General features: G+C 45.4%; 1 protein-coding gene across 6 annotated transcripts in view; it reads right to left on the reverse strand.

Moving 5' to 3' along the window:
• The window catches only part of ASCC2 (activating signal cointegrator 1 complex subunit 2), a 37,187-nt gene that overhangs the window by 22,946 nt on the left and 1,937 nt on the right, over positions 1-12,304 (reverse strand). For 3 of the 6 annotated variants that reach the window (XM_037153300.2, XM_037153299.2, XM_037153302.2), the window contains exons 2-5: positions 10,122-10,219; positions 4,615-4,773; positions 4,074-4,244; positions 2,951-3,080 (exon numbers count right to left, since the gene is read on the reverse strand). In XM_037153300.2, coding sequence (XP_037009195.2) covers positions 2,951-3,080; positions 4,074-4,244; positions 4,615-4,773; positions 10,122-10,202 — 541 coding nt within the window. In that variant the 5' untranslated portion in view covers positions 10,203-10,219. The remainder of the gene's footprint in view (positions 1-2,950; positions 3,081-4,073; positions 4,245-4,614; positions 4,774-10,121; positions 10,220-12,304) is intronic. The other 3 variants (XM_037153303.2, XM_037153301.2, XM_037153304.2) reach the window with 2 other exon arrangements.

Consider the following 12,304-nt stretch of genomic DNA (forward strand, 5'->3'; position numbering starts at 1 on the left):
GGAAGGCACTCTCTCATAATCCTCCCAATTCTCAAGCCTGAGTAACAGCAATGTTTTAACAAGCATCAAAAGAGATCACATTTCATATTCTACCTTGGGGACTTTGAAATTCCTTTCCTTTCCTTTATCTATCCCGATTATGGTGAAGATCTGACTTTGGATCTCTTAGAAAAATAATGAAAAGGTATGAGATAGCAGCGGCATCCTTGGAAATGTCCCTCCTCGGACTAAAGCAGTCCAGAAACCCAGGGTGAATGGGAAGTGTTGCCAAATAGATCAGTGCAGTCCAGACAGGGCCAAGGCCCAGTGCACTCCTGCTTTGGCAAAGCAGCTCCAAGAGAGTTCAACTGAAAGGACCTGGGTTCAGAATTACTTGTTAATTTACAATACATCTTGAGGTTTAAGAAAAGCAGGCCGTAGGGGGAGTAAGGGGCAGGGTAAGGACTGGGCTTCTGCCCAAAGGACCCTCAGCCAGGTTCCTTGCTCCCTTCTTCTCTCCTGTGCCTGCAGGCCTGTTCTCCACACCCACCCCCAACACACACATACAACACACATACAATGAATGGATTCCTGATGCCTGGTCATGCCCTCTTTTCCATTAAGCATCCTGTAGAGCCAAAGAATAAGCCATTACAGGGTTCTCAAAATGGGAATGAGGACGTTCTGAAACACCTCAAAATCTATAAAGGGGGTATGTTTTTCCAGAGACAAGCTTTTATCTGATTCTCAAAGGAGTCAGTGATTCAAATGATTAGGAACCCTGGCAGCAGGCAGAGCTTTCTCCCTCCACCCCGGCCCATCTGGATGCGTCATCTCCCCCCCCACCATCCACACAGCCATTCTACACCCAACAGATCTAACGCTGACCTTGCCTCTACTCACAATGCACTCTGCCACCTCCCAAAGGCCTTTTCTGCAATTGACACCAGTTTTCTCCGGAATCATTAAGACTTTTCTCTGCAGCTGACCTCACTAAGTCCTGTTTTATTCCACCTCCCAGATATCCTCTTCCACCCCAGCAGCCCAACCAGGCTCTCACCTTCAAAGCCACATGGAGCCACTAGCCTCCTTTGTGGCCTCCTGTCACCACCCTCCCGACGCATGTGCTGCCAGATTAACCCTGTTACCAGAGAGTTCCCCACCCTGCTCCAAGCTCCTAGGACTGCCATGGTCTCATCACAATAAGAGCTCACACTTACCAAGTGCCTATAATGTGCCAGGCACTGTGCTGAGCACCACCTCATATTTAATCCCCACAACCATCGTACAAGGTGGGTAAGTCACTAGTCTTCCCATTTTTACATGAGATAACTGAGCCTTAGAGTGGCTAATTGACAATATGCCAATTAGAGTGATGGGACAGCTGGGAATAGAGCCGGGGTGTGAATTGGGCAGTTCATCTTGGGAGCCTGCCTTCTGAGCCACCAGTAATACCACTCCCTAAAGCCTGGCACTGAGCCCTCCCTGATCTGGCCGTTCCTTGGTCTCCCAGAATGCTCCACTCTAACTAAACTGGCCTAATAATTGTTTAACAAAGCATGCTTGTTTTTTGCTCACTTACACCATCCTCTCTGTCTACATTAAAACTAGTAAGGGTCTTTCCCTGGGAAAATAAAAGAAATTAACTGATGATGAAGCAAGAATTAGATTTGAATGAGAAACCAGAGGTTGTCCCAATAAAAAGGCTGGATATGAAATTTCATATACATGAGCTCTGATATGTTTTTAATAAATACACAGAGAAAAGACTGGAAGGAAATAATCACCAAATGATTGTCTCTAAATACAGGAATTTGGTAACTGCTTTCTGCTTCTTTATATTTAGTATTCTTCCAAAAGCTTCTATATTAACATACAAATTCCTTTATTATTAGGAAAAAAAGGGAGGAAACCATTATAAGGGATAACTCAGCTTTGCAACTGGGCATTTCAAAGACCATGTCCTACAATCTCAAGGTGAAGGAGGCTAACAGGGGTGTCCAGGTGAGTACCTCTGTGCAGGACCCCATGCCATGAATGGCAATGGGCGCTGTTCCTGCTGTAGCATCTCAACAAAGCTTCTGACTCTGGCTGAACTTTCCAGCCCACTGCCTCCTGACAGCATCTGCTGCTGACTTCATTTCTTTCACAATCCAGCGTCCTCTCTGAACTCTGCCCCCATCTGTTCTCAGCAACAATGCAAATCATGACATTCTGAGGCAGTCTTAGCATCCCTGAGGCAGGGAGTAGCAAAGAACAAGAGCTTGATGGCCCTAGCTATATAGCTCAGTTGGTTAGAGTGTCATCCCAATACACCAAGGCTGTGTGTTCAATCCCTGGTCAGGGCACATTTAAGAAGCAACCAATGCATGCATAAATAAGTGGAACACGAAATTGATGTTTCTCTTGCTCTTTCTCTCTCAAATCAATTAAAAAAAAAAAGAACAAGAACTCGAGAGTCAGGCTTATGTGACTTAAATTCCAGTTTGGACACTAACTAGTCATGGCCCCTTAGGCAAGTCCCTCACATTGTAACCCAGTCTCCTTATCTGTAGATGTGGAGGATGACGGCACTCAGGTCACAAGGCTGCTCTGACCTGGCTGAGATGACACATGATGAATGCTCAGCCCCTCAGCGAGCACTCCAGTAAAAGTCAGCTATCATTGCCACTCCCACTCTTACCAATGAAGCAAACTCCCCTCTTCTTCAACTGTTTAACATGTGGCCTAACACTCAGACTCCAAGGTCCTTGAGGGACCATGTGGTACACATCTTTGTCTCCATTTCCCCGTCATCACCCAGCCACTTACTCCAGAGTTGCTATACACATATCTAAGTCATTTTCAAGTCACCACCCACCACTGCCACTTGGAATCCCCCTGCACTCATCTAGGTGCCTACCTTTGGAACCTCTAGTTTGGCATTTGGGGGCCATCTCTGTGCACCCCCCAGGTCCCACGCCTTACACACCTATCATCTTCTTGAGCAGCGGTGAGTTGCCTTTTCCAAAGAGCACGCAGAGGTCCAGGATCTTTGGGATGTCAAACAGGAAGTTATTGTAGAGGATTTCTCCAAATGCAGAGGGGGAAATGAAGTGATCCTAAGGGACAGTACCGAGAAAGGATGAGAGACTTTCTGAAAGCAGATGCATTGTAAATAGCAAACTCACAAGAAACAACCTTTGGTCCATCAGCAGGGGACTGGATAATAATTAATAAAGGTCCATCTATACTGTGGACATGTCTGAGACTCATATATTGATCTAGAGAAATAGACATTCTTCATTTTAATATAAAAAGAAGCAAAAATACATTATGAAACAGTTGGTTGAGATTCATTCTAAAATATTCATGTATAAATTACCATGATGTCTGGAATAGCTTTAAAATACTCCAGAAAAGAAAAAAAGAAACAAAGAAAAACTCTGAAGAAGAGAGAAAACTAGATCAGCAAAATGTTGATAATTGTTGAAGTTGGATGATGGGTACATAGGGTTCATTATGCTTTTGTGTATATTTGAAAATGTCCATTCTAAAAACGTTATTTAAAAAAAGACCCTATTTTTAAAATAAATACATGCACAGACATACACCCCTATTTAAAGGGAGGGAAAAAAAGGAAAACCCTAAAGGAATATTCACCTTAAAAGTGGTTATTTTAGAGGGAGGGGATTTTGTAGGTAAACTTCACAATTGATAAATTATATCTGTAATCTTTGTATTGTTCAGAGACAGTATTATTTCTAAAATTGGGGGGAGGGAGTAGAGGTTTTTAAAAAGCATATACAAGCTCCTCTGAAAAATCAGAATCACTGTTTTCATCTTCTGACGCACAAGAAAAGGCAGAGTCACGCGTCATCTGGCAAAGGGCCCTCGGCTCCCATTGATGAAAACAGTGGGTGTAGCACAGGCCGACCTGGTGAATTACAGGATAAGGGAGGTGGCACAGATTTCTTCCCCAGTGGTGGGAATAAAGGTGGAGAGGAGACAAAGGGGAAACTGGATACTTCCAGAGCCTTCCTTCCCAGGGACGGAGAGTCCGGCACAGAGGTGTTAGGTGTCACTGGCGACCTGTCATGGGATCAGGGACTTACTTTGGATTCCTTGTGAGTGGACATTCGGAGGAAGGTGAGAAAAACGCTTCGATGGAGGCGCTTCTGCATGTCAACAACCTCGGGGGCTGGGGCCACCCACTCATCAAACTTTCTGGGGACATAGTGCAGGTAGGAGTCCAGGCACTTCTGCAGGGTCTCATCGAAGATAACCTTAGCCAGGCAACAGAGGAGAGCAAGGATTTGTTACCAAGGCCCTGGGGCTTGTGGGTGGACTGCGCAGGGGCTCAAAGCCCATCAACCCTGGCTGGTGGCAAACACTCCAACCCCAAGGGACTAAGGAGGTATGAATGAGCCAGGGCTAAACACAAGTTTCTAAAATGACGCACTAGGAGGCACTGCATAAACATCATTGAGATTGTGATACAAGACAGAGTGATCCAAACCACAATTTGCTGGTAAAAGGATCCAGTGAAAAAAGTAGAGAAAAAAGCATCTCCTAGGGGGAGAGAAACAACAACAGCAACCAACCAAACGGCACGTCATGTGCTTTGTCTTAGCGTTAATTTTGATAGAATGTTACCTGGCACCAGAATTTATCGTGAGGCAAGGCCAGGAGCCAGTCGAGGTCATTGGCTACGAAGGTGGCGCGTTCCAGGTACTCCTCCACTAGGGCGGGAATGTTGTCTTTAGGGGGCGGTTTGTATAACACAAAATACCGGTCTGCCTTCTGCTCAGGGTGCTACGGATCCAAAAACCACGTGTTACCGTGGCAGAGGTTAGTCAGTGAGGGCCCACTTGCCAACCCACAGCAATGACAACACTAGGCTGTTCCAACCAGTGACCCTCCAAGGAGCTTTTAAGCATAAAGAACCAAGTGTCTCTAACCAAGGGGCTTGGCTGCATCCAGGGAACACGAGGCGGGCATTAAAAACCATTTGGAGACTATTTAATGACAGGGGGGAAGGTGAAGGAAAGAAAAAGCAGGGTACAAGCCTCTCAATATAATCAGTTTTGGTTTTTTTTTTTTAAGTGTATAGAGATAGATATATTTAACACATTCACCCACTGGTACAGGCTAAAAAAGTGTAGTGAGGACAACACTCCAACGCTGATAGTGGTTATCTCTGCTGAGGGGCGGGGATTTTGACTTGAATGTACTTTCCAATTAAAAAAAATAAACATGTATTACTTTAAAAATTATTTTTAATTGTACCAGTGAAATGTCTCTTCTTTAATAAATTTAAAACACTACAGAGGTGAGCTGCCTGGGACCACGCCCGCAGGTCCTGTGTCCTCCCATCTGGTGATGACGCTTGCAGACCTTTTCTAGGCATGTATATTAAAGTGTACTCATATAAAGTATTTGTTTAGATGTTTTCATCTTTCTCACAAAAATGGTATCATTCTGTATGTATCATGCTTTATCCTTTTAATAATTAAAAACACCGTCAATAGTTTTTTTTTTTTTAAGAAAGGATGCTGTAATCAAGTAATTGTAGGTGTTGGCTTAGAATCACAAGTTCTCTCTTCTAGCTCCTACCTTGTCGTGAACAAACCTTACTTTGTTCACCATAAAGAAGAGACGATGAGCTCAGTTTTCTCCTCTGACTACACAAGGGCTGCTTTCTCCAGGGGAAATGGTAATAGGAGGAAGGCCGGTAACATCTCAGCTGTTATCAACCACAGTCCGCCCGCTTCCAGGTCTGTCAGTCCAGGGGGACAGGAAAATCACGACTGATTGTCAGTCTCCTTGAGAGCCACCTAAGCCTTCCTCTGTCTAAGGCGAGTTTTCGAACTGTGGAGTCTGGGTTCCACAAGCATTCCTCAGGGGCCACCCATTGGAGGGGTCCTTGCCATTTAAATAAGAATTTATACAGTGGGGTTCCAGGTAGAAATCTTTTCAAACAGGAATCCTGCTGACTGAAGCAAGTTCAAAACCACTCTCCAGGGCCTTCATCTCCTTCCTGGGTTTGCAAGCTCCTCCACCACTCTGTTGACACCTCACTTCTCAGGTTGCTTCCCAGGCTTGGCTACTCACTCGCCCTCCAATGGAAACACACCTCACCACCCCTAGATTGTACGTTCCTTGCAATCCTACAAACTGACGGGCACCCCGCTGTGCCAGGTGTGGTGGGGCATGCAAAGAGAAGCATCTGCATGCCCACAGACACCCATGCTCCAGAGGGAAAGATGCACATCTAAGCCATCAAGTGAACACACGACAGAGGAAGCGACAGCTAAACCTGGCAGAGGGACCGTGGGAGCGCAGCAGGGGATTAGCGGTGCCTGCAGGGCAAGGGCCGCCTAGCCTCCCAGAGCCGGCAGCATCCGAGCTGCCCTTGGACAATGAGAAAGATTTTTCGAATGAAGAAACGGTGTTTTTTCAGAGGTATAAAAATGGGCCATTAAAAAAGAAGGGACAGATTGCACTGGGTGGCAGGAGATGGATTTGGACGGACAGAACACTGAAATAATGATAATAAAACCCACTGCTTGTGGAGGAACTGCCCCACACCAGCTGAAAGTAGGTATGTCCCACGGCCTTTCTTTTTTATCTATGACAATTATTTAAAAGATATTCTTTTTTTTTTTTTTACAGAGGAGGAAACAAAGACTCAGTAAGCTTCAGGAACTATGCCAAGGTCACAGGGCTAAGGAGGCAACCGAGGCAGGATATGAACCAAAGCTTATACTGCAGACCTACTAAATGACCTACGGTACCCATGTGCCATCCTGGTCTCTCTGCTTGTCCTTTTGACTCCAGCCCTGACCTCACTTCCTCCAGGAAGTCTCCCCAACTCCCACCCCTGACTAGATTAGAGTTTTACCTGGCCTCCCCCAGCACCTGCGCTCTGAGCTTCCCTGACTATAGCACTTGAACCGCATCAGTGCTTTCAGATCTTGCTGCAGATGGGGAGGGAGGAAGGGACAAACTATAGAGGGGCACAAATAAACTTTTGGAAGTAGATGAAATGTTCAATATCTTTTTAAAAATATTTTATTTATTTATTTTTAGAGAGAGGGAAAGGGAAAGAGAAAGAGAGGGAGAGAAACATCAGTGTGTGGTTGCCTCTCATGTGTCCCCTACTGGGGACCAGCCTGCAACACAGGCATGTGCCCTGACTAGGAATTGAACCAGCGACCCTTTGCTTCAGAGGCCCATGCCCAATCCACTGAGCTACGAAATGTTCAATATCTTGATCATGGTGATGGCTTCGTGGTGTATAAAGATGTCAAAGCTAATCAGATGGTATACTTTAAATGTGTACAGTTTATTTTCCTTCAATGATACCCTGATAAAGTTATACACAAAGGGATACCCCACCTTGTCTGCCTCCCCAGATAGACTGTAGGTCTCTGGAGGCAGTCTGGGTCTCGCTCACCACATTCCCAGTCCCTAGAATAGTGCCTGGCACCCAGCAGACTCTCCATATACATTTGTTGGTTGGGAAAAAAAAAGAATAGAGGTAATAGAGGACCAGATACTACCAAGGTCTTTGAAAAACTTAAATGCCAAGCTCAAGAGTAGGGACTTTACTTAGTAGATAACGGGGGCCATGGAAGATTTCACAGCAGGGAGCAGCAGGCCCCACCCTTTAAACCTGGTTTGGGTCCCACTTGCCCCATGAAGCCTTCTGAACACTCTCTGCCTATCAAACTTCTGTTTATCTTGATAAGAAACTATTTTGCCCTGTTCTCCAAATGTTCTACTTAAATGAGCCTTGTCTTCCTCATAAGCTCATTCACCCATTCTGGCCCAAGACTTTATTTATTTTCTATCTTGAATATCACCCAGTTTGTACTGTGCACACAATAGCTACTCAACAAACATTAGCTTCACTCATCACCCTGTGAAGGCAGCATGGTGGCTGACCCTTGGCTAGAGATCCTCTTGTCCCAAGTTCAGACTAAAGAGAAAAATACAGGGTGAGTACAAACCTCAGGACAATCTCCCAGGAGCTTCCGGTGGCCAGCAGGGTAACCCTTTCAGCATGGCTAACAAGACTGCTCCTCCATCCGGCGGCTGCCTCCCTCAGCTCACTCCTCTTCCTATCCTACTCCCAGTCAACGTTTCTGTCACTGTCATCATCACCATGATTACTGAGTGCTTACTATGTCCTAGGCACAGTGCTAATTCAGACATCTCATCCTTGTAGCCACCACACAAAACTGGTTCCATTATTACCCTTTTTAGATCCTGAAACACGGAGAGGTTGCATAACTTGCCCAAAGTCACACAGCCAATTTGAGTGTGAAAGTTAACTCAAGGCCCGTTGGACACTATCTCCACCTCAAGTGACTGGTGCTTGGTACAGGAGTCAGGACCTCAAGAAACAGCATATTTTCATCCAGGTCCACCCTCTTCCCATTGCTCTGCCTGGCTACTGCTTATTCACCTTTCAATACCCAGTTCAGGATCCCCCTCCTTCAGGAAGCCTTCCCTGGCTGCACATGCCCTCCCATTACTCCCGAGACCTCCCTGCCTCCACACACCCTTTCCAACTGGATCAGCAGCCCAGAGGCTCTGCTCATGTAGGAGCCTGCAGGACTTCCTTCTATCCCAACCCTGATCACATTCTAGAGAAGCTACCAGTCTGTTTTCCCCTCAGACCATAGGCTGCTTAAGGGCAGGGACAATGTCTTTTCTCTCTGTAATCCCAGTGCCTGTCACAGTGGCTGGCTGGGGTCCTTAACTCTTTGTCTGAATTTTTCCTGGCACTGGGAAACCAGAATAAAGAGGAGGCACCAGGTCCCATCTTAGGTAGCCCTTAGTCTAGCAACCTAGGTGCTCAGTACAAGGAGAAGAACCAAGGTGGAAAATCAGACCCGACCACTTAAGGAACCAGTACTGTCCAACATAACTTTCTATAATAACAGAACTGTTCTACACCTGCGCAGGCCACTGCTCACCTCATGGGGTATTTTAATTTAAATTAACTAAAATTAAAATAAATACCCAGTTCCTCAATCGAATAATGCACATTTAAAGTGCTCAATCGTTACATGTGGCAAATAGCTACCACATTGGACAGAATTGTTCTACATTTTCTGATACTATCCTCCTTACATAAAAAGGTTACAAAAAAGAAACAAGAGGTTTTATAGAAGAAAGGTTAAGGGTATGAGCTCTTGGGTCAGCCTAGCTGGATTCCCATCTCAACTCCCCTAATTTCCTAGTTCTATGACCTTGAACTTTCTGTTTCCTCATCTGTAAAATGGGAACAATCAAATACCTATTCATAGGGCTATGGTGCGGCTTAGATGAGATAATCCAGGTGAAGTGTTTGGAAAGGTTTGGCCCAGAGTGAGTGTTCTATGAATGTTAAATACTTTTATTAGAGGGTAGTTAGGAAGTAATAGGAGGCTATCCAGAAAGCAGGAAATAAAACACCAAGCTCTTTTTCCCACGACTTTACTCAAGCTCCCGGAAAATACTTCCTCCTAGCTTGTTTGAGTAAGCTCATATTTTTGGGAAAACAGCAAGTGGGTACAGAGACTCCAGTCCCCACGTTTGTCTCCCCCTTCAGCAGCCTGGCACCTCTCTGTGACTCTAATCTCACTCTGCAGCTGGAAATCGGCATGTTCACAGCCTCGTTTTTCATTCTCACAAGCCCTGCCGAGCCTGTATGTGGCACTTCTTAGCCCATTGTGATAAAAGACGGCTGGCCCTCTGAAATCAGTGTTCCCCCCAAAGTGTGGATAGCAGCTGAGATAGCTCTGACAAAGGCCTACTTGAAACCTGAACACCTCCCACAGGGTCAAATACCCAAACCCCGCTTTGGGATGGATCCATTTCTAGGCCAGCTCAGGCTAGTCAGAACTGTCATCAGACTCTGATTCAAAATGAAATGCTTTGAGGGAAGGTGTGGGGTGGTGACATGGAAAATACTACGCAAGTTTTAGCTGCTACTTGGAACAGAAACTTCGACATCGGGCCTGGAAGGACCTAGTAGTATCCCAGCTACTGAATTACTGACTGTGGCCCTGAGGTCATTCTTGGAACAGATAAAGAAGGAATTTATTTTCCACTTTTGAAATTGCAAGAATGATAATATCAGGCTGAATGGCCTCAAGGCACCGGCTCACCAGCGCTGGTGAAGTCCTCAGCTTTCCTGTCTTCAGGTCCTTGTGCGTGATCTGGAGTTGGTCCAGGGGCAGAGCTGGCATTGTGCTGCGTGACTCTCCTAAAAGGAATATGGATGGGAAGAAGAGAGCAGACACATAGGCTCCTGATGCCAGGGGCCTGCTCTGGGACTGATCCCAGGAGAGGCTTCAACCTCTGGCCCCAGGGCTCCTGATGAGAGCCTCAAAGGCCTGGTTCCTGCTCCTACTAATCCAGACTGACTTTCTTTTTTCCTTTTTTCTTTTTTACCTAAAGCAGTTCTCAACTCAGAAGTGAGTTCACTCCTCAGCTGATATATCCCCAGGCCCTTTGAGAAGTACTGGTTAAAAGTGCCCAGATTATCTTTATTATGGCTCCAGCTCCATGCCCGACTTGGCCTGTGAGCTCTGTGAAGACAGTGCCCAGACTCTCCTTCTCGTGCTACCTTTCTCATGACCAACACAGGCTGGTGGAGAGGGGACCTCATCAAATGTGTGATGAATGACTGAACAGGAGGATACTTTTCTTAGAACTCTAACCAGACTTTAAGTCTTTTTGAGGGTTGAAGCAGTGGGCCTTTCCTCACTTGTAGAGTATGTTAAGATTTTTAACGCCCTTTAAAAGACATGCTGTCAGAGGTAAGTGCAGTCTCAACGACAACATGAAGACAGAAAGGCTGGGATGAGGAAACCATTACCTCCTGAGCCCTCACAGATAAGCTGAGGAGCATGGTCAGCCACGAGTTACATGCATATACTATACACATATAGTGTGTATATATCTGTGTGTTTGTGTGTGTACTGTATGTATGTATCTATATATGTACCTATATAGAGAGATATAGATATATATACACACATTATATGTATAGTATACACACACATACACACACACACACACACACGTGGGTATCTACATCTCTAACATCAGGCCAGGGCCTGGTATTCAGAAGACACACTGATAAGGCAGAGTCTCTGCCCTGAGGAAGAGGCCTATGACATCCAAAAAGAATGATGACAATAGCCTCAGGAGCAACATGCTTATCATGTGTTGGCAACTGTTCTCAGCATTAACTTCCTTTACATGTTAACTCACTTTACATGTATTAAAGCTCATGACAACTCTAGGGTTCGTTCTATTATTATCTCCATTTTACCAGTGAGGAACTAGAGGCTCAGAGAAGATAAGAAACTTGCCCAATGTCTCAACAGTTAGTAGTGGGGGAAGGAAGCTGGCTCTTAACCATTAACTGTGCTGAGTGTCCTCTATAGTTGAGCTTGTGGGGACTCTCAGGAAAGCATTTCTAGAGGAGGGTCTAAAGGATCAGGAAAGCCTGAGTTGTCTTGATGAGATGGCACACTGGCCAGGAAAGAAGAGTGATCCAGGCAGATGAAACAGCAAGAGCAAAACGAAGGAGGTGGGAAGCAGCTTGGTACACAAGAAATCTTGCTTGGTTCATGGGCTGTTTTAAAGACTATGATGATATCCTAGAGGAATATAAAGAGGGAGGACCAGTTTGTCTGGTCTTCGAGGTCTATTCCAGCTCTAGAATCTCAGTGGATCAGACACACTGTCCCTGGACACGTGAGGTGGCCTAAAAAATCACAAGGCAAAATAATAAAAGGGGCTTGGAGTGAGTTTTACTCTTTCAGCTTCACAAAACATTGCTAATGTCCTCCATTGCATGTACATTATTTCTAACTGAGTTAGTATCTTACAAGCCTCTCATAACAACCCAGCTAAGGATGACAAAGATTATTATGCTCATATGTCCAAAGAGAGGCTCCGATGTGCTCAGGGCAAATACACTAGAGGCCAAGATGAAACTGAAGCGCAGCAATTCTGCCTTGGCACCAGGGTCTCTTGTGCTAAACATATTAGAAAATACTTCTTTCCTAACCCTACCCCTACCCCCAGTGATGCTGGGAGGGCAGGTGAAAACATCAGTGGTCTTCTCACCATTGTAGAAGTCCAAATGACTCACAGGCCCAGTTCTTTCTGTGCTTACCTTCCAAAGACAGTAGTGAGAATGTCCAGTGTGGGGACCTAGCTTGGAGAAAGAATCGTAGGAAGAAGCAGATCTCCACCCTTTAAATTCTAGGCCCCAGAGTCCACGCTTAGACAGGTAATGACAGAACCTACTTTCAGAAAAAATCCACTCCTACAA

Source organism: Artibeus jamaicensis, unplaced genomic scaffold (genome assembly GCF_021234435.1).
Source record: "Artibeus jamaicensis isolate MK-2021 breed Jamaican fruit bat unplaced genomic scaffold, CSHL_Jam_final contig_525, whole genome shotgun sequence".
NCBI lineage: Eukaryota > Metazoa > Chordata > Mammalia > Chiroptera > Phyllostomidae > Artibeus > Artibeus jamaicensis.